The 24,996-nt window shown below is 42.5% G+C and overlaps 1 protein-coding gene across 6 annotated transcripts in view; it reads right to left on the reverse strand.

Moving 5' to 3' along the window:
- The window catches only part of faf1 (Fas (TNFRSF6) associated factor 1), a 394,938-nt gene that overhangs the window by 34,416 nt on the left and 335,526 nt on the right, over nt 1-24,996 (reverse strand). For all 6 annotated transcript variants that reach the window (XM_059647930.1, XM_059647931.1, XM_059647929.1 and 3 more), the window contains 2 exons: nt 17,295-17,375; nt 13,201-13,278 (listed from right to left, as the gene is read on the reverse strand). In XM_059647930.1, coding sequence (XP_059503913.1) covers nt 13,201-13,278; nt 17,295-17,375 — 159 coding nt within the window. The remainder of the gene's footprint in view (nt 1-13,200; nt 13,279-17,294; nt 17,376-24,996) is intronic.

Here is a 24,996-nt window from a genome sequence, read left to right on the forward strand (position 1 = left end):
GAGAAATAGGGATATTAATGTGAGCAATGAACATACCGGCATTGGGCAAGTAAGGTCAGAAAGTTGAATATGTGGTTCATACAGCAGCTTGTATCAAATTGTTTCCATTCATGGGGCATTGGCACCAGTATTGGAGAGAGAAGGTTGTGTATCATTGAGATGACCTTCACTCAAACCATACTTGGATTAATGCCTCCCGTAACTGTATAACCAGCACTAAAAAGTGCAGTGAGGTTGAGGGTTTGAACCAGGGCAGATTTAGTAAGTCAAAAAAGGCCGAGGGCATCATTCAAAAATTAATGGATGAACTGACAGCTCTGGAATAAATAAATAGATATGATGGCAAAGTCACAAAGTTACCAAAGTTGGAAACTAAATTGTTGAGGATGGCTCAGTGGTTAGCACTGCTGCCTCACAGCGCCAGCGACCCAGGTTCGATTCCACCCTCGGGTGACTGTGTGTGTGGAGTTTGCACATTCTCCCTGTGTCTGCATGGGTTTCTTCTGGGTGCTCCGGTTTCCTTCCACAATCAGAGGTGCAGGCCTGTTAATCCAGAGACCCAGATAACATTCTGGGGAATGTGAGGCTGGATGAACACAGCAGGCCAAGCAGCATCTCAGGAGCACAGAAGCTGACGTTTCGGGCCTAGACCCTTCATCAGAGATGAAGCTTCTCTGATGAAGGGTCTAGGCCCGAAACGTCAGCTTTTGTGCTCCTGAGATGCTGCTTGGCCTGCTGTGTTCATCCAGCCTCACATTTTATTATCTTGGAATCTCCAGCATCTGCAGTTCCCATTATCTCTAACATTCTGGGGAGCTGGCTTCGAGTCCTGCCACTGCAGATGGTGGACTTTGTTTAGATTAGATTAGATTATATTATATTAGATTCCCTACAGTGTGGAAACAGGGCCTTCGGCCCAACAAAGTCCACACTGCCCCTTGGACTATCCCATCCCCCTATAACCCACACACCCCTGAACATTACAGGCAATTTAGCATTGCCAATCCACTTAGCCTGCACATCTTTGGACTGTGGGAGGAAGCCAGAGCACCCGGAGGAAACCCAAGCAGACACGGGGAGGCTGTGCAAACTCTGTACAGACAGTTATCCGAGGCTGGAATCGAACCCAGGACCCTGGTGCTGTGAGGCTGCAGTGCTAACCATTGAGCCACCGTGCTGCCCTTGTATTCATAAATACCTGGAATTTAGAGTCCAATGATGACTGTGAATTGTTGATTGATGGAAAAACCCATCTGGTTCATTAATTTCCTTTAGAGAAGGAAACAGTCATCCTTACCTGGTTTGGCCTACATGTGACTCCAGTCCCACAGGTGGTTGACTCTTAACTGCCCTCTGGGCAATTAGGGATGGGCAATAAATGCTGCCTAGCCAGCGACACCCTCATCCCATGAATGAATAAAGGGGAAAAAAAAAGGCTAGGAGGATTGGCCATGCTAAATTGCCTACAGTGTTCAGGGATGTATAGATTTGGTGGGTTATAGGAGGCTGTGTCTGGGTGGGATGCTCTGAGGGTTGGTGTGGACTTGTTGGGCCAAAGGGCTTGTTTCCTACATGGTAAGAATTCTTTGAAGGTGACAATTTAGAAGAAGAGCAATAAAGGAAAACAAAGTGCGACAAAAGTTACATCAGTTCAATAGCAAAACGTGATCTAGGCTCAGAAGATCATGATGTAGAATCAGTTTGGGTAGAGATAAGAAATAAAAAGGGGAAAAAAGCCACTGGTCAGAGTAGTTTACAGACCACAAACCGTAACTGCTTTGTAGGACAGAGTACAAATCAAGACATAATGGAAGCTTGTGGGTAATTTTAATCTTCATTCAGATTGCACAAATCAAACTGGAAGAGCAATGGGTGAGAATTCTGTGCCAGGTAACTCACCTCCTGACTTCCCAAAGCTTGTCCGCTATATTCTGTCAATGTGTTAAAATCCTGGAAATAACTCCTTGTGGCACCGTGGGTATCACATGGTCTGCAGTTGCTAAAGGAGGCAGTTAACTACTCTGCTCTCTAGGGCAAACAGAAATGGGCAATAAATACTGGTCTTTCCAGAGGCACTCAATCTGTGAGAGTGCATAATTAAAAAAAAAGATGCCTGAAGAACAATGGCGTTAACGGTCATGACCTATACTTACACAGTGGCTTAAAAACAGGTGCTTATTTACTTGGTGAGATCATTTTGGAAGTAGTGATGCATATAAATAATTATAATTAAGGAGGGTTCAACTGGTTTGTTGAGGTTTGAACAACATAACACCTGACTAACAAGTAATAAAAATATTTGTTTCCCGTTGAAAGTAACTCCTGAACCAAATAATTGATTAAACACAAATGAAATCACCTGTTTGCCAATCCTGGGAATGAAGCATTGCTTCAACTCCCACTTCCTAAAACAAGCCTTAAATTTGTCTCATATTATTAGTCATAATTAGTGAAGAGAAGATAATTTCACATCTTGACCGTAGCAGTTATTTCACATTTAATTACATTTGGAGTATTTATTTCAAACAACATCAAACCTCAAATTCTTTAGAAAGCTTTATGGATAAATTTTAAGTTATTTTCTACACTGTGACCATAAACATTACGGCTTCCATACTTTGCCACTAACTTATCAAAATGAAATATTTTATTTATACTGAAAATTGTGAATAGTATATTGGATTACATTTTAAGATCGGGGAATGCTAACAATCCAAGGACCAGGATGTCACCACAAGATCAACAGCCACAAGGACTCCAAGCAGTACTGTATCAAAATGGGATTTGTGCAAAAATTGCTCTGTAACAACAAGTTATCAGTTTCTTTTAAACATAGGTCTGTTTGAGACTTCCAAGTAAATTCAATCCTACTCGACTTTCCAATAGAGTATGAGATTAGTAATTCTGTCAAGTCAGAGAGTGCTACAGCACAGAGATAAGCCCTTTGGCCCAAATGGGTCCATGCCGACCAAAATGTCCATCCACATTAACCTGATTTCCCTGCACTTGGTCTATAGCCTTCTAAACCTCTTCTATCAATGTATTCATCCAAATGCCTTTTAAATGTTAATGTACCTACCTCAACCACTTCCACTGGCAGCTCATTCCATATGTGTAATACCTTCTGGTGTAAAAAAGTTGCCCCTCAGGATCCTGCGTATTCTTTCCCCTCTTAAACAGATGCCTTCTAGTCCACGATTCCCCAATCCTGGGAAAAAGACTGCATGCATTCACCTTATACATGCCTCTCATGATCTTACACACTTCTATTAGATTCCCCCTCAGTCTTCCAAGCTCTAAAGAAAAAAGTCATAGCTTGTCCAACCTCTCCCTATAACTTGGAGTCCCAATGTCTTTGCAAATTTCTCCTGCCCTCTTTCCAGTTTGAGAACATCCTTCCTACAGCAAGGTGACTAAAACTGAACATAATCCTCCGACACTTTCGCCATTTACATACAACGCATCATCCTCCGACACTTTCGCCATTTACAATCCGACCCCACCACCCAAGACATTTTTCCATCCCCACCCCTGTCTGCTTTCCGGAGAGACCACTCTCTCCGTGACTCCTTTGTTCGCTCCACACTGCCCTCCAAACCCACCACACCCGGCACCTTCCCCTGCAACCGCAGGAAATGCTACACTTGCCCCCACACCTCCTCCCTCACCCCTATCCGAGGCCCCAAGATGACATTCCACATTAAGCAGAGGTTCACCTGCACATCTGCCAATGTGGTATACTGCATCCACTGTACCCGGTGCGGCTTCCTCTGCATTGGGGAAACCAAGCGGAGGCTTGGAGACTGCTTTGCAGAACACCTCCGCTCAGTTCGCAACAAACAACAGCACCTCCCAGTCGCAAACCATTTCCACTCCCCCTCCCATTCTCTAGATGACATGTCCATCATGGGCCTCCTGCACTGCCACAATGATACCACCCGAAGGTTGCAGGAACAGCAACTCATATTCCGCCTGGGAACCCTGCAGCCTAATGGTATCAATGTGGACTTCACCAGTTTCAAAATCTCCCCTTCCCCTACTGCATCCCTAAACCAGCCCAGTTCGTCCCCTCCCCCCACTGCACCACACAACCAGCCCAGCTCTTCCCCCCCACCCACTGCATCCCAAAACCAGTCCAACCTGTCTTTGCCTCCCTAACCGGTTCTTCCTCTCACCCATCCCTTCCTCCCACCCCATCTACCTACTAACCTCATCCCACCTCCTTGACCTGTCCGTCTTCCCTGGACTGACCTATCCCCTCCCTACCTCCCCACCTATACTCTCTCCACCTATCTTCTTTACTCTCCATCTTCGGTCCGCCTCCCCCTCTCTCCCTATTTATTCCAGTTCCCTCTCCCCATCCCCCTCTCTGATGAAGGGTCCAGGCCCGAAACGTCAGCTTTTGTGCTCCTGAGATGCTGCTTGGCCTGCTGTGTTCATCCAGCCTCACATTTTATTATCTTATAATACTCCTTGTGCAGCCTCACCAACGTTCTGTACAACTGCAACATGACTTCCTAACTTCTGTACTCAGGGACCTGACTGATGAAGGCCAGTGTGCCAAATACCTTGTTCACTCTCCATGCAATAGTAATCATTAGTCATTTTTTCCTGAAATGAAAGCAGCAATACAAATTTGAAAATCACAGGATAAAGCCTCAGTAAAGATTTCAATTAGTACAGACATTATATTCATGCTGGGACAGATTAAGCAGCAGTTAAATAAATGGTATTGGCTAAACATTGAACACTTAATTTGTAAGATGGCTAGACTGGTGGTCTGTGCCAACGGCAAGTCTGTTCAAAATTGGGCCGTAGTACTGCAGGGCCAATGAGACAACCTTGACTGCCATTGCGTGAAAAAAGAATGCTCGCCAAACAAACAGGCTGAGGTGCAGTCAAAAACAGCACCAGATAAATTTAAAGAAGCAAATGAAGCTGCATTGCTGCATCTCCACACGGAGTAGCCTTGTAGTATGGCTACTATAAATCCCCATACACATCCATTCATTTGCAAAAGATGAGAAACATAAGGGAGATTACCTACCAAATTCCCTAGCACAAACTGGAAGACCACAAACGTTTTCTCTACTTGGATATTTTGGGATAAAAATAAAGATAGCCACTGAAAATTAGGATTGTACAAAGTCAATGCCTCAGGTCTGTGGGAAAAGGTCCAAAATATCTGCTAAGTCATGGGAACTGCTGGACTATCAGCTTCAACTGAAGGTAAAATTTAGAATTCAATATCTAGAGTTGATGTCTTAACAGGCAACAGAAACAAGAATCAATTAATTAGTTTGTTAGAAGGTGCTCTGACTAGGATAAAGCCTGTAATTTCTGAGGCTGAGCTGTCTAGAGTGGATAATGGAGCTGGTTATTATTTCAGTGCCCAAACGTTTTCTAAAAATATCTCTTGCAGCAAAAGAAATTTCATGATATCAACACATTGCTAAATGATAGCACCACTGTAGCTGGACAACATCACCTGCCCTCATTAGGTGTAACTACAATACTGACAGGCGAGGACGTCGGGAGCAAGCAAGTTATGTGCTAAGTGTAGTCTGTGCACCCAATGCTGGGCTTACCAATGCCCGAGAAATCTGCATTTAAAGTATTAATACATCTGGATCGTGGGAAGTCAAGATCTAACCAATTAACTATATATAATGGGTCACCAGTCTCTTGCCTTTGTGCACTGACAATTAAACGACTGCAATCCGACAAGGACAGCACAAGTATTTTACTTGGTGAATGTGAATGGACCAGCAATAGTAGGACTACCAGTGTGTCCAGAATGCAACATTGTGAGCATTCATAAAATTATCAAGATATTAACAGCAGCAGAAGAAGCCAAGAATTTTAAGGTGACAGGAGAAAGAATTAAGAGGGGCCTGACAGGCAACTTCTTTCACATAGAGGGTATTTCATATGCAGAACGAACGGCCAGAAGAAGTGATAGATGCAGGTACAGTTACAACATTTAAAAGATATTTGGACAGGAACACAAGTAAGAAAGGTTGAAAGGGATGTGGGCTAAATACAAGCAGTAGGACAAGTTTAGTTTGGGAAACTTGGTTGGCAAGGCAACAAGTTAGACCAAAGGGTGTGTTTCCTGTATGACTCTACGACTTGCAGCATTGGTCTAGGCTCTACAACAAATATATCCAGGCAGATATATCCAATACCATAGGAAAATTCAAAGGTGCTGCGGTATTGCATCTCAGAGAAGATGTAATTGCATCAAATAACCCTCACAGAAAACGTGAAGCTTAAGAGTGAGCCGAAAGATGTGGGCATAATAGTATTCACCGTGTACACCAGCACAGGCTGGTGGAATTCTATTACATCCATGCTAAATCAGGTATGCAAGACTTTTTTGTAGTGTGATAACCACACAAAATTTCCAAATTAGAACAAGTGAAACTCAAATACACAGGAGCTGAATATCTTTCCAAGATGGATGCCAAGAATGGATACTGAACAGTTCATTTTGTAAAGCAATCTCAAGAACGCAGCACTTTCAGAATGCTATTTGGAAGATATTGCTTCAAAGAGTACTTTTTTTTCTATGTGTCAGTCAAGATTTGATCCAGTAGCTTACAAACAGAATTACAAGAGGTATTCCTCAATGTGTATGTTTTGATGATTACATCGGAGTGATAGGCAAAAATCTAAGAATGGCAGAACTGAAATCAACACTCACTAATGGTGCCTGCTTGTCATGAAGTACTCATCTTCAAAAGCAAGAATTGTGAGGTGAATGGCGTTCAGATGAATGTTTTAACCTTATCTATCCAGGTTATGGAATCCATCCTAACCCAGCAAAGTCAAACATGTATGACATAAGCTTACACAACAAAGATGCCGTATAGCCTGCTTCAAATTTTTTATCCAACATCGCTGTTACAATGGAGGCTGGAATACTACATTGTCTCTCTTTCTCTCGTCATGCCACTACACTAGTCACAACAAAAATTTAAATGCTTTACCCAGTTATAAATATGGTGAATAATGCACTTTATCTATTTTAGGTTCAGAACAAAAAGATGTTATTAGAATAACAAGGCTTATTAATTAAGACGTAAAGCCAACATGGTTTGAAATATGAATGTATGGATATTCAGGCTTCGGAATACACCACACACCCATGCAATAAAGAAAACAAAAAGAAGATTTTCTCTGCAGAGCTTAACCTTGGGAAACAACACATATGGGCAAGAATATTGTTAATTCTCAATGAATAAATGTAACAGAAATGAAATATTCCAGATTGCCTTCAGTTTGGTATTCTTGCACAAACAGGTCACTCATTAGACACAGAACACTGTCACTGGTAACTTCAATGACAGTTGGTTCAGGAGATATCTTCCTGAATCTTTGAGGGAGAACAGATATTTTGATTTTTCAGATCTCACACATTGTTCTCAAAAGTGTATATTAGAAAGGCGGTGAAGTGTAGTTTTCACAGGCTACACCCCAACTAAATTCCAAACAATCACAAACAGTCATGCCTCTGACTGCTACAAACTCAAGCATTTACTTGTAGTAAATCCAAGCAGTTAGTTGATAAATGACTACAATAACCAGATTCAGATAATACAAATAAACTGAAGAAACTCCAAAGCGGCACAGTGGTTAGCACTGCTGCCTCACAGTGCCAGGAATCCGGGTTCAATTCCAGCCTTGGGTGACTGTCTGTATGGAGTTTGTACTTTCTCCCCGTGTCTGCGTGGGCTTTGTCCCAGGTGCTCCGGTTTCCTCCCAAAGTCCAAAGATGTGCAGGCCAGGAGGATTGGACATGCTAAATTGCCTGTAGTGTTCAGGGATGTGTAGATTAGGTGCGTGAGAGGGGAGATGGGTCTGGATGGGATGCTCTGAGGGTTGGTATGGCCTTGTTGGGCCGAAGGGCCTGTTTCCACACTGTAGGGATTTTATGATTCTTTGGCAGCATCTGTAGAGAGAAAAACAGAGCTAACATTTCAAGTTCAATCTGACTCTTCTTTGGAACTGTTGTGAAGCAGATGAGTTGAGACAGGGCCAATTTCAGGCAATAGCATGCAGGTGGGAATAGGCAGGAATGGGTAGAGGACATGGAGGGAAAACACAGCTTGTCACAGTCACATAGGAAATAATTTATGACTTTGGTAAGAGCTGTTTCATTTCTGTGGAAGGCAAAGTGAGCCCGATTTGAAGACTCAAAAGGGAACACATTAGTACACAATATGACAGTATTGATGGAGGATGTATTTAAAGCTGATTTGATGAATTTAAGTCAGCACAAAACAATCAACTTCAGGAACAAACAGCCAAGATCCACAACCTACTCCAACTGCACACAGAACACACAAAGATACAGTTGGATAACTAAGATGTAAAAGACCATCATGACAACAACCAACATTAACATCACATAACAGACCAACACACATACACGTTGAGAACCAAGCATGAAGTCTAGAATTCCAAAAGGTTAACCATCACGAGATCCAGAAGAATTGTCAAATGACTTATATGTTGTACAGACTCAGACTCAAATCCATAAATTTTACAACTTTTTTGTTGCTTTGCAGTTTTGCAGAGGCTTTTTGTTTGTGTATTTTCAGTCTAATTGCATGTGTCAGGACTGCGTCTTTTTTGTATATTGAAAAACTGGGAATTGGAATGAGAAAGGTGGTTTAAAAGACAGTGGTTGAAAGGCTGGCTGCAATTTTGCAAGTGATTAATCTTGAACCCATTGCAGGCATTGTTTAAGCAACTGTTTAAACAAACAGTAATTGCAATTTGAGTTGCAGGTGGATTTTGAGTTGTTGGGTGTGCACTGATGCAGCTTTTGCATGATTGGTTTATGTACTACTGATCAATTGTTGAATGACAGAGACCTTCTTGCTTCACAAAAACTGTGACTGGTTCTCAGGTAACTGAACAGCTTGAGGCTGAGAACAAGTTACAGATGAAGAGGTTCTTGCCCAGCTCAAATAAAGTTCCTGTTCTCTGCAGTCTAAACTCACAGTAAACCTGAAGAAAATCGATTTGTCTTCCCCGTAACAGTTGTTGTATGCTGTGACTTTTAACCGATAGGTCAAAGGGTCTTTCAAAAGAAACCAGCCAGCCACCTCCTGTCTCTCACCAACTAGAGGAAGCAACCAACCACAAAAAGATGACAGAGGCAACTGCTGGCCAGCAGAAGAGTTATGAATATCAACTCATCAAATTACCTAGGAACAAACTGTCTTTCCAGACTTTGTCCTCTGCCCAAAACCTGTCTGTTTATCTGTGTGTAAGGCGGAGTTTATAAGAGGATTAATGTTTGAATTAGTAGTGTTTTCTGCCAATATTTGGAATAAGTAGTGATTCTGATTAAGTATAGAAACCTGCACTGTAATTTATAAATTCGGTAGCTTTTATGAGGACTCCAGGAATAGCACTTGGTGATTTCCACAGCGCTAGCTCAACGAGTCGCATAACACGTAATTTTATCCATGAAAAAAAAGCGGCTTTGTATTGCTCCTTCAAAAGTCGAGTATGCTAACAAGCCAAGGTCTAGGATAATATGCATGGTAATTTAACATGAGAGTTCCAAGCAACAGCATGCTAGAATAAGGGCGTGTACATTTATTGGTCTGTAACTCTGAGTTATCAGTTTGTGAGTAAACTTGAGATTTTCAAGTAAATTGAACCTAGGCCACTTACCAATCCAGTGTGATCATGCTGATTCTGTGATAAGGTTCACAAGAATAAAAATATGATAAAGTGCTCACTGCTAAGATTATTTCTGTCAAAATGATAAACTGCATCATTCACTGTGAGCAACTGAACAGGAAATCTGATTCAGATAATAATCATAGATCTACTTGAACCTTACACACACCATCCAGAGAAAGCAAAATTGAGCTAATTATCTGTCATGTTTCATCCCAGGTGCTTTATAAATGGAACTGGTCTCCCTACCTGACACTAAGTAGTAATAAAAAGCAAGGATAGTAGGAACTGCCGATGCTGGAGAATCTGAAATAACGGCAGTGAAGAGCTGAATGAACACAGCAGGTCAAGCAGCATCCGAGGAGCAGGAAAGCTGGCATTTCGGGTCGAGACCCTTCTTCAGACACTGGACACTAACCTACCGCAACGCGCAGATGGTGAAAGAAAACTTCACCAATTTGTGTGGGTTCTGGTGCTTTTCATTGACTCTCTTTTTGACCATAGAACATATAGTTAATTTAGGTGGCACTACAGCTACATCCTCCTTGAGAGCCCTTAAAACCATTAGTACTATTTCTGAGAGGGGTACTTGCTGGGGCCATGGAGGCCAAGAACAACAATCTACTCTGCCTTAAGCAGTGAACAGAAGAATGGAGAGGATTCTAAGTGGATGACAAGTCTCCAACTGTCTGCTTTCCTGCAGATATGATAAAAGCCTGATAGCAGGGCATGTTGCCTTTTCATGACTCCAGTGGATCTGCACCTTGGATATTACCTTCTCTGCAGCAAGACAACTAGGTGGACTGCATTGCCTTGGCTGTAGGTGGAGTCTCTCAGATCTCAGCTCCTACAAATTGCGGAGCATGAGCTTCTCGTCACTATGCTATAGGAGGAATATGATTGTACTAAAGGGGATGAGGAGGAGATTCATTAGGATGTTGCCTGGGCTGGAACATTTTAGCCATGAAAAGGTCTGGATAAGCACAGGTTGTTTTCTTTGGAACAGAGCAAATTGAAAGTGAACCTGATAGAGGTGTATCAGATAATGAGCAGCATGGACATGGTGAATAGAAAGCAGCTGTTCATCTTAATTGAAGGGTCAATAACAAGGGGGAATAATTTTAAAGTGAAAAAAAGGAGGTTTGTAGGGGATTTGAGGAACAATGTTTTCACCTATAGGTTTGTAGGGGTCTGGCATTCACCGCCTAGGAGTGTAGCTGAGGTGGCACACAACCATTTAAAAGTACTTGGAAGAACAATTGAAGTGTCATAACATTCAAGGCTTTCAGCACAGTGTGGGCCATAGATTCAAGACGGTGACAGAGTAGAACACTCCTGCCAGAGCACCTCTGCTCCGCCTGTTCTTTTTCTTTCATTTTAATTTTTATTCTCTCTTTTTCTCTTCTTCTCTCCCCTTAGCACTGGAGGCAAATCCTGGTGCAGCGGCAAGCACTAGCAGCAAGTCCCTGGAGCAGCGAACCCTGGTACAGCACATGGACTACGAGCCCCGGAACAGCACGGGCAATGAGCTCTGAAACAGCGCATGGGTTACAAGCCTCACAGCAGCATAGGGAAGCAGCCCCTGAGCATCATGCAGGCAGCGAGTCCTGGGTAACACAGGGTCACCATCCTGGCACCTATCTTGAAGCAGCTGAGTGCTGGTACGGAGCGGTCTGGGGTTTGGAGCAGACTGAGGATGACTGTTGGACTCAGGTATTGCGCAGCAGTCAGACCACATGCAGAGGCCCTGAGCTGAGCTGCTACACGGTAACGTCTATTTGAAATTTCCTACCTTATCATAATGTCAACCTTTTAATGATGTCCTATTTTTAAATTACTTTTTAATTCTGCAAGTAATGCAATTACTTTTATTCCTTTGCTGTATCCAAGAATAGTACCTAGCCACTTGTACCCAAGATGTCACTATAAGAAAGCAGACTTTGTAAAAGCTTTTCACTGTACTCCTACAACGGAGTACATGTGACAATAAAAGGATATTGTAAGGTATGGAAAGTGGGTTAATGTTGTTAGTAGTACACTTTTAGCGGTCCAGATCTGATGCGCCAAAGGGCTTCTCCATTTTTATGTTTTATGAACCGCACAACATTCCCAGTTAACCATCCATTCTCTCTCTCTCTCCCTCTCCCTCTCTTTACAAGTAAAACAACAGAAAATTCTGGAAATGCTTAGTAGGCCAGGAGGCATCTGTGGAGATAATTAATATTTCAGGTTGATAACCTTGCATAAGAACTGAGAAAACTGAACTGAGCAAACAAAAAGGAGTTGAGGAAGGAAAGAACAACGAGAGCGGAAGGCAGAAGAGATAACACAAAAAAAAAATTTCATGGTACAAAAGCCAAAGTGAATGATAATGGGAAAAGCAGAGAAACATAAGATGTTCCAGTGTGGACAATTCAATGTTTTCTTGCAACAAAAGGTGTGCTTGATGTTTGAATGGCTGGATATCTGCCTTCAGAATGCAAGCAAAGAAATAGTCATTTGTCAGTTTGGAACTTGATTGACTTGCTGAAAAAATGCACCTTTTGTCCATACTTTTCATGTTGCACTTATAGGACAATTTTCATGAATATCAATACAAGTTGAAAATGAAGATTTATACTGGTTGATAGCATTGATGTTCGTACCATAACCAATGCTGCTTATATCCACTTCTGCAATATTACATAACTTCACGTCTGAATCAGCTCATGACCTTCTGAAACACTCACCTGTGCAATGATTTCATTTAGATTTGACGATTCCAAATAAATTCCTGGCTGAGCTTTTACATTGCATCCTCCATAAACTTGAGGACATCTAAAATCTGATACCTGTTTTTTAACCTGCCATGTGTCCTAAGATCACCATGACCAGCCATGTCCGTTCTTATTTTTGAATCACTCCATGATCTTGTCCTTCCTATCCTGCAAACTCCTCGGACCCTACAGCTGTGCTATCTGTACTTTTCTAATTCAGACTTATTGCACAGTTCCAGTTATAGTTGTTCCACCATTGGTGGTCTTGCTTTTATTGCCCAGGAACCAAACTCTGCAATTTATTCCCAACACTTGTTTAAGTTGTTTTCATTATTTAAGAAACCTCTTAAAGCAATGTAAAGATTGCTCACAAGTTATCTGACCTAATAGCTTATGTAGTTCAGTCTCATGCTTTGCTTTGTATTGCTCCCGTGAAGTGCTTTGGAATGTTTCATCATGTTAAAGGTGCTGTAAAGTGGATAGAGAAGCAACTTTTAATCCATGTTAATTCAGTTCCCTCCCTTGTAGACTTCGCCAAAACAGTTTCTTCTGATGTTGACAAGGGCACTAATTGTTAAAGCAAACAATTTTAAACATAGAAATAAATTTTTAAAAAAAACTTTACTCGGTGAATGGTACTTCTATACAATGAAGTTTTTGAAATATCATTAACAGCAAGACCTCCTGAGGAAAGTTTACATATAATTCAAAGTGCAAATATAATTAAATGATGCAGCCTTACCTCACGCTCTTCTTCTTGTTCTTTTTTAATCTGCTCTTGGCGTACCTGTTCTGCTATTTCTCTTTCTTGTGCTTCCCTCTGATTTGGAAAAGAGGAGCGATTTGGAGTTTGAACACGAAATTTAAAAGCAATTTAAGGTATCACTTTAAAAATGCAGTACTTAACAAGAATATCATTTTATCATTTGAACTTCTACTTCTGATTAGTTGACGCAAAGGCACAAGTATTCATACAGCATATGAACAAAGGGCAGAAGTAGGCCATTCAGCTCCTCAAGACTGCTCCACCTTTAAAAGATCATGAGTGATCTGATTGTAAGTTCAAATCCATATTCCTGACTACCCTGATAACGTTTCACTCTTTTGCACATCAAGAATCCATTCCACCTCTGCCTTAAAAGCATTCAAACACTCTTCTTCAACTGCCTTTTCAGGAACAGTTCCAAAAATTAATCGCCTTCTACAAGAAAGAATTTCACCTTATCTGTCTCAAAATGAATGACACTTTATTTTTAAATGGAGACCCCTAGTTCGAGATTCTCCCATAACAGGAAGCATCCTCACCTTATCTACCCTGTCAAGGCCTTTCATGACCTTATATTTTTCGGTCCAGTCACCTCTTAGTCCTTTAAACTCCAGGGGATACAAGCTCAGTCTGACCAATCTTTCCTCACAAGACAATCTTCCTATTCCAGTTTTAGACTAGTAAACCTCTGAATTTGAATTTGAATTTTATCCTACATTAAACTAAATATAAAATTTACTTAATATGCACACATTTCTAATAGCAAAAGAGCAAGAGGATAAAAGATATGGATTGAGAGGCCTACCCACAATGAGACTCATAGCACAGCGACATCTTAAACAAATTAGTGCAAAGGACTAGTGAATATTTTTAATCTTTAAAGCAAGAATAAAGTCTTCAATTTTTGTTTAGATGTCCAGTGCTTCTCTTCGCTCTTTTCTTAAAAGTAAAAGGTTATCTATTAGGTTGATACTTTTCAGTTCATAAAAATTAAGTATCATTACAGTAAATAAAACTGCAGACACTGGGATTTGAAACAAAAACAGTCAACTACTAGAGAAAATCAATGCATCCACCAGCATATGGGGAGAGAAAAACCGAGCTAACATTTCGAGCCTACTGACCCTTTATCAAACTGTTCTGACACCATCCAATACAAAATACACTTTCCACCACTGATACTCAATTGTAGCAGCGTGTACCAATATCAGCACTGCGGAAATTCACTAAAATTCTAAAACAGCATCTTCTGAATTCACGACCATTAATCCATTTAGAAGTACACGGGCAGCTGATACATGGAAACATCACTACCTGCAAGTTCTCCAAGCCCTCACCATTCTAACTGAGAAATATAACACCATTCCTTCAATGTCACTGAGTCAAAACCTTGGAATTCCTTCCCCTTTCTGATCTTTCAGTTATCTTTCATTTCAGCTTTTTTAAATATATATTCTGGTTTTGTAACCAAGGTGGTGCTGAAGGACGGTGACTTCGTACACATTTCACCGTATTCACATTTTCCTTTACTTCAGTACATCTGCAAGCAAAATCTAATTCTAAAATTCTAATGCTATTGTGGGTCCACTTACATGATGTGGACTGCAGTAGTTCAAGGCAGCTCACTACCATCTTTTCAAGGGCAACTAGAGATGGGTAATAAATGTTGGCCCAGCCAGCAATGCCCATGTCCCAAGACTGAATATAAAAAAAAGCTAGCAACCAGTTTCAGCAGGTAATAGGGAAAGCAAATGGAACGTTGGTGTTTATTTCAAAGGGACTGGAGTATAAAAGGCTGGAAGTTCTGCAAAACTAAACAAGGCATTAGTCAGACCATAGCTAGAATAGTGTAAATGGCTTTGGACTCCTTACCTAAGGAAAGAAAGATATACTGGCATTGGAAGCAGTCCAGTGAAGGTTCACTGGGTAAGAGAAGAAACTGAGTAAAAGAATGAGAGGAGATCTTATTGAAGCTTACACGAAAGATGTTTTACATGGATTGGATGATAAACACATTTATTAATGTACAGTGAGAAGAGTATTTTAAGAAGTTGAAATGTTGCGGATGAATTTGTTTTGAAGGTATTTAAAAATAAAAAATAAACCTTATTATTGCTATGAGGTTAATTGGTCCAATACAGTGGGTGAATGGGCGTGGATGGGCCATAGTTTGTCATGGAGATAAGAGGGGAATTGGAGTTTAGTAGAATTCAGTATAATAATAAGGCATGGGCAAAACCATTTGAACTTACTTTTTGAGATGATTCCCCATCTCGACTATGGTTCATGACATCTCTGAGGTGCTGCAAACCACAAATTCATTCAAACCAACCCAACAACACAAAAATTGTAGACAGTTAGGATTATCTTTTTAGGCAATATTTAAAGCAGCTCTAGTGAAAACCAGAAAACTCAGGAATGAGGTTGGGAATCTGGGAATTGTGTTCCAGCCTTCATTTTCAGTTCTCCACAGAATCTTTCTGCTCCATAAAAAGAGCTCCGAGTCCAAAAACCAGCTATTTTATTCATGAAAATTTTGAAAATAATGGAGTAATCTTTCAACCACTGATGTATTTAAAAAAAATTCTTCTTGCAAATCAATGCCATGACTATCTATCACCCGTTCTTAAACGTTGACAATATCAGTGTTGCGCACATCCAAAGAAATGTCAATGAGAAAAACTACATTTTTGAAAACAAACTATGATAACTTCAGAGATAATGTGAACAGCAGATGCTGGAGATTCCAAGATAATAAAATGTGAGGCTGGATGAACACAGCAGGCCAAGCAGCATCTCAGGAGCACAAAAGCTGACGTTTCGGGCCTAGACCCTTCATCAGAGAGGGGGATGGGGGGAGGGAACTGGAATAAATAGGGAGAGAGGGGGAGGCGGACCGAAGATAGAGAGTAAAGAAGATAGGTGGAGAGAATGTAGGTGGGGAGGTAGGGAGGGGATAGGTCAGTCCAGGGAAGACGGACAGGTCAAGGAGGTGGGATGAGGTTAGTAGGTAGCTGGGGGTGCGGCTTGGGGTGGGAGGAAGGGATGGGTGAGAGGAAGAACCGGTTAGGGAGGCAGAGACAGGTTGGACTGGTTTTGGGATGCAGTGGGGGGAGGGGATGAACTGGGCTGGTTTAGGGAGTGTTGGAAGCGGATGAAGGGGTCAGTGGAAGGAGGGTTGGGTTCCCGGTTGAAGAAGTAGGCATGGAGGCGAAGACGGCGGAAAAACTGCTCTATGTCCGACCGTGACTGGTATTCGTTGATGCGTGGTTGTAGGGGGACAAAGGTGAGCCCCTTGCTAAGGACTGACCGTTCGTCCTCCACCAGTTTCAAAATCTCCCCTTCCCCTACTGCATCCCTAAACCAGCCCAGTTCATCCCCTCCCCCCACTGCACCACACAACCAGCCCAGCTCTTCCCCCCCACCCACTGCATCCCAAAACCAGTCCAACCTGTCTCTGCCTCCCTAACCGGTTCTTCCTCTCACCCATCCCTTCCTCCCACCCCAAACCGCACCCCCAGCTACCTACTAACCTCATCCCACCTCCTTGACCTGTCCGTCTTCCCTGGACTGACCTATCCCCTCCCTACCTCCCCACCTACACTCTCTCCACCTATCTTCTTTACTCTCTATCTTCGGTCCGCCTCCCCCTCTCTCCCTATTTATTCCAGTTCCCTCCCCCCATCCCCCTCTCTGATGAAGGGTGTAGGCCCGAAACGTCAGCTTTTGTGCTCCTAAGATGCTGCTTGGCCTGCTGTGTTCATCCAGCCTCACATTTTATTATCTATGATAACTTCAGAACTTGTTCTAAAATAACTTATAGAAAAAGACATACTGAACCAACTTTGATAAGAGGGAAATGGAGTTGAAAAAGAGATAATTTTGACAAGGCCTTTCCCTGGTCAGTCTGAATGATTGCATAATTTTCTGTTGATAGAAATACTAAGCCACATTTTTGCAGGTGCATCCTTGACATCAACCAGACATTATTTTTTAAAAGATGAAGATCTTAAACGTAATGATATCCTACTAGATGCATTAAAATTGATAATAAACAAGCACGAACAAACCTTAGCTCGATCCGCTTCTAGAGAAACTCTGTATGCCTCATCCTGTTCTCGTTTCACCCTTTCTCTTGCTTCACGTTCATCCTTACAAAAGTAAAACATTGATAAAATTAGTGGGAATCAAAGCATCCTCTATGAGTTGACTAATATCCAATTTTCCCTTTAACTCCAGTTTGATGTAGGCAACTGGCTTATTGTGCTGTGTAATCCTTTTAAAGAGACCTAAAAATGAGGAACCAGGCATTTTATACGGAACGTTAATTGTGTGTGGCCTGCTTGTGCTCTGCACAGCACATTCCTAATTGCTGGGAAGAGTATTAGTATAAGGGCCTGTTGTGCACCAAGTGTTGTGAATTATGTAATCTCATCAGTTTGCTGTCACTTTTAAATGATTATAAATACTGAGTTACAAAGACAATATTGTAGCAGATTCAATGTTAATTGCTATATTTAGAATTGAATAACATTCTAGAATTTAAATGAATTAGCAAATCTGAAATTAAAACCTAGTCGAGTGGTGACCATGAAACCACCTTTACTTGTCATTTCAACCCACCTGGGTTAACTAATGTCCTTTAAGAAAGATAATCTGTCATCCCTAACTAGTTGTGGATGATTCCAGAACTACAGCAATGTAGGTGACATATAACTGTACTCTGAAATAGTCTAGCAAGCCACTCAGCTGTACCAAACAGCCACAAAGCCTAGAGAAAGGAATGAAACCGATGTACCATCTAGCATCGGCCTAGGCACCAGAAATAAAACCAGCAACACCTCGTCGAACCCACAAAGTCCTCTTTAACCACGAAAACCAAAAGAACTGCGGATGCTGTAAATCAAAAACTAAAATACAAATTTCTGGACAAGCTCAGCGGGTCTGGCAGCATCTGTGAAGAGAAATCAGAGTACAACATTTTGAGTCCGGTAATCCTTCTTCAGCTTTGGTTTTTGTTTCCTCTTTATTGCCCAGCCTGGTAGCCTTGAGAAGGTGAAGGTGAGTTGTCTTCTTGAACCACTGCAGTCCATGTTCTGTAGGTACAACGGCAATGCTGTCTCACAGAGTAGTTAAGCAAAAGCCTGACATAGTCATCGAATCATACCTTTCAGACTATGTCATAGACAACACCTTCACCATCCCTGGATATGTTCCCTACCACAAGAAGGTAGATGCATCAAAATGTGGCAACACAGTGGTATAGTCAGGTCAGAGTTACTCTGGAAGTACTCGGCATTGACTCCAGACCCAATGAAATCCAATGGCGTAAGATATGGGCAAGGAAACAACTGATTATCACCAATTTACTGCACCCCTCTTGGTAGATGAAAAGTACTTAATGCTAAACACCACTTGGAGGAAGAGTGGCAAAGGTGTAGAATGTACTCTGTGCGAGGAATGTCAATGTCCATATCAGGAGTAGCATCACTAGTAACTGAGCTGACTGAGTCTGAAAGGACATAACTTCTAGATTGGATCCACGGCAAAAGCGTGAGGAAGCCAACAAGAGGGAAATATCTAATTAACCAGATGTTCACCAAACAACCTATTGCGCTATCACTAAGAGTGACCACTGCAAATTTCATCTTCACAATGAGGTTACCCTCCGTTGTGTGGCACCACTACCATGTCAAATAGGTCTGAGTTGAAACATATCTGGCAACTCAAAATTGGGCATATATGAGACACTGTGGACCATTAGCAACAGCAGAATTGTACTCAACCATAATCTGCAACCTCAGAGGCCAACAGATCCCTTGCTCTACCATTACCACAATGCTCAGAGAACAACCCTGGTTCAACGAAGAGTCCATGTCAGCACAGCAAAAGCAGCACCAGACATATCTAAAAATGAGGAGTCAACATGGTGAAGTTTGGTGGACTACTTGTATGCCAATCAGCGGAGGCAGCATGCAATAAAATGGCCAAGTGATCCCACAAGCAACAGACCAGATCTAAGCTCTGTAATTATGCCACATCCAATCATGAATGGTGGTCAACAGTTAAACAGGAGCTGGTGGTTCCACAAATATTCCAATCCTTAATGATGGGGAATCCAATGAATCCAAGAGAATGAAAAAACAAGGTTGAAGCATTTGCATCCATCTTTCAGCAGAAGTACCAAGTGGATGATTCATCTTGGCCTTTCCTGAAAACCACCTAGCATTACAGGTGCCACTCTTCAATCAATTTGATTCACTCCAGCTGATATCGAGAAATGGCTGAAGGTACCGGATACTGCAAAGGCTATGATTCCTAACAATGTTCTAGAAATAATACTAAAAACAAGTGATCCAGAACTAGCTATGCCCCTATCCAAGCTTTTTAAGTACAGCTAGGGCACTCGCACCTACCCAATAATGTGAAAAACTGTACAGATCCTCCACGCAAAAAGCAGAGTAAATCTACCCAGGGCAGTTACCACCTTATCAGTCTACTCTCTATCAACAGTAAATCACTAGAAGAAGGCATCAACATTGCTTTCAAGCAGCACTTGCAAAAGAATAACTTGACCACTGATAGTCAGTATAGGTTTTGCCAGGGACACTCGCCTCCTGAAGTCATTACAAAGAATGGTCCAAACATGGTCAAAGACCTGAAATTGATGTGGTGAGAGTGACTATCCTTGAAATCAAAGTATCATTTGACTGAGAATGGGATCAAGTAACTCCAACAAAACTGGAATCAAAGAAAATCAAAGGGAAAACTCTCCACTGGTTGGAGTCGTACCAAACTTAATACAAAACACACATGGTTTTAGAGATAATGGGAACTGCAGATGCTGGAGAATCCAAGGTAATAAAATGTGAGGCTAGATGAACACAGCAGGCCAAGCAGCATCTCAGGAGCATAAAAGCTGACGTTTCGGGCCTAGACCCTTCATCAGAGAGGGGGATGGAATAAATAGGGAGAGAGGGGGAGGCGGACCGAAGATGGAGAGAAAAGAAGATAGGTGGAGACAGTATAGGTGGGGAGGTAGGGAGGGGATAGGTCAGTCCAGGGAAGACGGACAGGTCAAGGAGGTGGGATGAGGTTAGTAGGTAGGAGATGGAGGTGCGACTTGGGGTGGGAGGAAGGGATGGGTGAGAGGGAGAACCGGTTAGGGAGGCAGAGACAGGTTGGACTGGTTTTGGGATGCAGTGGGTGGAGGGGAAGAGCTGGGCTGGTTGTGTGGTGCAGTGGGGGGAGGGGGACGAACTGGGCTGGTTTAGGGATGCGGCGGGGGAAGGGGAGATTTTGAAGCTGGTGAAGTCCACATTGATACCATTGGGCTGCAGGGTTCCCAAGCGGAATATGAGTTGCTGTTCCTGCAACCTTCGGGTGGCATCATTGTGGCACTGCAGGAGGCCCATGATGGACATGTCATCTAAAGAATGGGAGGGGGAGTGGAAATGGTTTGCGACTGGGAGGTGCAGTTGTTTGTTGCGAACTGAGCGGAGGTGTTCTGCAAAGCGGTCTCCAAGCCTCCGCTTGGTTTCCCCAATGTAGAGGAAGGCACACCGGGTACAGTGGATGCAGTATACCACATTGGCAGATGTGCAGCTGAACCTCTGCTTAATGTGGAATGTCATCTTGGGGCCTGGGATAGGGGTGAGGGAGGTGGTGTGGGGGCAAGTGTAGCACTTCCTGTGGTTGCAGGGGGAGGTGCCGGGTGTGGTGGGGTTGGAGGGCAGTGTGGAACGAACAAGGGAGTCACGGAGAGAGTGGTCTCTCCGGAAAGCAGACAGGGGTGGGGATGGAAAAATGTCTTGGGTGGTGGGGTCGGATTGTAGATGGCGGAAGTGTCGGAGGATGATGTGTTGTATCCGGAGGTTGGTGGGGTGGTATGTGAGAATGAGGGGATTATACACATGGTTTTGCAGGTCTCACCCCCAGGACTTTGCCGGAGGAGTTCTTCATTGTGGTATTCTAGGAAGTACTGATGGTTTACAACATAAGTACATCCTAGTGAGAAAGGAGGATTCCAAAATGGGGATAAACCAATGGGGGTTAACCAAGGAATATAAGGATAGTGTGACAATACTATGGCTATGGTACCAAGAGGTGTATTCTGTCCTGCCTTTTTTTTAAAATGAAGAAAGGTTGAGACAGAGGGTGTAAAGTGTTCAAAGCCAATAAAGTAAGCTGCCTGTGAAGACTTTTGGTTTTGGTTTTAAAAAGTTCAAACAAACAATAGAAGCAGCTTGAACAGGTAGGGTCACGCTTCCATAGATCCAGGGTTTTTAGTTTTGGCTTTCAGCGCTTGCTGGAGTCTTGAAGCCGGATGTGGAGGCTCTCATTTCTCTGTCTATTACAGCTTTTCAAGAGTGTTATTATGGGAGGTTACTATTTTGGAAGAGTAAATTAGTAGTAGTTTATATATACACATGTTTATATGCATATTTTCTTCCTTATTTCGACAGCTACAGTTAAGCCAGTTCTTTTATTTTTACCTTCACTCTATTTTAACTGTCGTGTAAAAATGAAGTGTGCTTTGCTTAAAGTCAGAAATCACATGACATCAGGCTATAATCCAACAGGTTTATTTGAAAACACGAGCTTTTGGAACGTAGTCCCTTCATCAGGTGAAGTGAGAAAGCAGCACAATAATACAGAATTTCTAATAAAAGATCAAAGGGTCACGCAACTGATGAGGATGTATTAAACAACCTTAAGATGCTGTCAAGTCTTTAATCAGTTAGAAGGTTTTAACTGATTAATATGTACATGTAAATCCCCGTATTTCATTCAAGTCACTGCCTTCAGAGAACTGAAGGTTTTATCAGTGTAAAAGAAGAGGTGACATTTTAGGTCAGACAGTGCATGTTTGGTGTGAGGCTTTGTTTGAAATCTGTTTACATTTTGGTTCGGAGTCAGACTGGTTTAATTTCTAAAGTAGAAATTTATAAAATGCAACATTGACTGTGTGCTTTTTGAACAAAATGGATTGTATCTGCAAATACAAATTCACCCCATAGATTTATATGTGTGCACACGTGTGTGGGAGAGTGAGTATGAATGAGAGTGAGTCAGAGTGAGCAAGGCGAGTGTGTGTATCAGAGAGAGAGAGTGAATACATGTGGGGGAAGGAGGCAGTGAGTGTGGTTTGTGTGTGTGAGAGAGAGACAGAGACACATTAGGGGAGAAAAAGAGTGTGTGCACGCCCAGTGGGGGGACAGAGTGAGAGAAAGTGGAGAGAGTGTGTTTGTATGGTGTGTGTGAAAGTGAGAGAAAGTGGAGTGTGAGAGTGTGTGTGTGTGTATGTGTGTGTGTGTTTGTGTGGGAGAGTGAGATGGAGGGAAGAGACAAAGTGTGTGTGTGTGTGTGTGTGTGTGTCTATATATTTATGCACGATAGTCTGACTGCAAAACAAAACAAAACAAACAGATTTTAAGATAATAAAATGGGAAGCTGGATGAACACAGCAGGCCAAGCAGCATCTCAGGAGCACAAAAGCTGACATTTCGGGCCTGGACCCTTGATCAGATTCTGAAGGGGGGGGGGGGGGGGGTCTAGGCCCGAAACGTCAGCTTTTGTGCTCCTGAGATGCTGCTTGGCCTGCTGTGTTCATCCAGCTTCACATTTTATTATCTTGGATTCTCCAGCATCTGCAGTTCCCATTATCTCTGAGAAACAGATTTGAAACAAGGCCTCACACTTAACATGCACTGTCTGACATAAAATGTCACCTCTTCCTTACACTGATAAAACCTTTTGTTCACTCAGGGCAATGACTTGAAAGAAATTTGTAGATTTAGATATGCATATTAATCAATTAAAACCTTTTAACTGATTAAAGATTTAACAGTATCTTAGGTTTGTCTAATATATCCTCATCAGCGGTGTAACCCTTGGGTCTTTTATTCATAAATTTTGTGTTTTGCGTGCTTCTTTCTCACTTCACCTGATAAAGGGGCTACACTCCGCAAGCTTGTGTTTTCAAATAAACCTGTTGGAAACTAACAAAAATTGAAAGATCTGCGCCTGCGGTAAATCAGGAACAAAAACAAAGTAGCTGGAAATGCTCAGAGGTCTGGCAGCAAATGTGAAGTAAAAAATTAGAGTTAACATTACCGGTCTGGTGACCCTTCCTCAGAACTCAGACTATACACACACACACACACACACACACACACGCACACACACACACACTCAGACAGATCCTCTCAGATACACACTGTCTCTCAAGCACAGAGAAATGCACACACTCTGGGTTCTGAAGCGTCATTGGACCTGAAACATCAACTCTGATTTTTTTCTTCACAGATGCTGCCTGACCTGTTGAACCTTTCCAGCAACTTTGTTTTTGTTCCTGTTGGACTATGAACACAGCAGGCCAAGCAGCATCTCAGGAGCACAAAAGCTGACATTTCGGGCCTAGACCCTTCAGAGAGGGGGATGGGGTGAGGGTTCTGGAATAAATAGGGAGAGAGGGGGAGGCGGACCAAAGATGGAGAGAAAAGAAGATAGGTGGAGAGGAGAGTATAGGTGGGGAGGTAGGGAGGGGATAGGTCAGTCCAGGGAAGAGGGACAGGTCAAGGAGGTGGGATGAGGTTAGTAGGTAGGAGATGGCGGTGCGGCTTGGGGTAGGAGGAAGGGATGTGTGAGAGGAAGAACAGGTTAGGGAGGCAGAGACAGGTTGGACTGGTGTTGGGATGCAGTGGGTGGAGGGGAAGAGCTGGGCTGGTTGTGTGGTGCAGTGGGGGGAGGGGACGAACTGGGCTGGTTTAGGGATGCGGTGGGGGAAGGGGAGATTTTGAAGCTGGTGAAGTCCACATTGATACCATTGGGCTGCAGGGTTCCCAAGCTGAATATGAGTTGCTGTTCCTGCAACCTTCGGGTGGCATCATTGTGGCACTGAACGAGGCCCATGATGGACATGTCATCTAAAGAATGGGAGGGGGAGTGGAAATGGTTTGCGACTGGGAGGTGCAGTTGTTTCCCATTGTCACAGAGTGTCATTTCAGACCTTGTTCACCCCAGTCCAACACTAGCACCATTGCATCGTTGCTCAATGTCGAGCAGTTTGACCAATCAAATTGCAGACTGCAACTTGCAAAAATAAGAAAAAGTCAGGGTCCAGGCTATTTTCTTAACATATTTTGAGGGAATTTGGTCTGGTTGATAACAATGGCATCAAATGAGAAAAAACATACAAATGCAGCGAAGAGGATTAGGAAAGTTGTAAAAGTTTGCAATTCAATACTTGACAAGCAATATCAGGGAGGATAGTAACAGCTTCTTTAAATTACAGTGTACCTTGACAGACACAGCTCATGAGCAGTAAGTAGAGAGTCTCAATAAGGACTAGGAATTGGCATGGGCTTGGTGGCCAGAAGGGCCTGTTCCTGTGCTCTATAGAGACAGCAAGGCCAAAGTGATCACACGCACCTTAGAGGATAGGGTAATAATAAGGGAAACCAGGAAATGACAGAGGAGTTGAATAAATATTTTGCATCCGTCTTTACAGCAGAAGATACTAATAGCATTCCAAAAATACTAAATAATCAAGGGGCTAAAAGAGGAGAGGAAATAAAATAACTATAACTAAAGGAAAAAGTGCTGAAGAAACTAATGGAGTTAAAGTCCAACAATGCGGTTGGGCCTGACAGGTTGCATTGCAAGATGTTAAAAGAAGTAGCTACAGAGGCAGTGGTTGAGCTGGTAGTAATCTTCCAAGAATCCTTAGATCTGGAAGGGCCTCACAGGATTGGAAAACTGGCAACGTAA

Source organism: Stegostoma tigrinum, chromosome 8 (genome assembly GCF_030684315.1).
Source record: "Stegostoma tigrinum isolate sSteTig4 chromosome 8, sSteTig4.hap1, whole genome shotgun sequence".
Classification (NCBI taxonomy): Eukaryota; Metazoa; Chordata; class Chondrichthyes; order Orectolobiformes; family Stegostomatidae; genus Stegostoma; species Stegostoma tigrinum.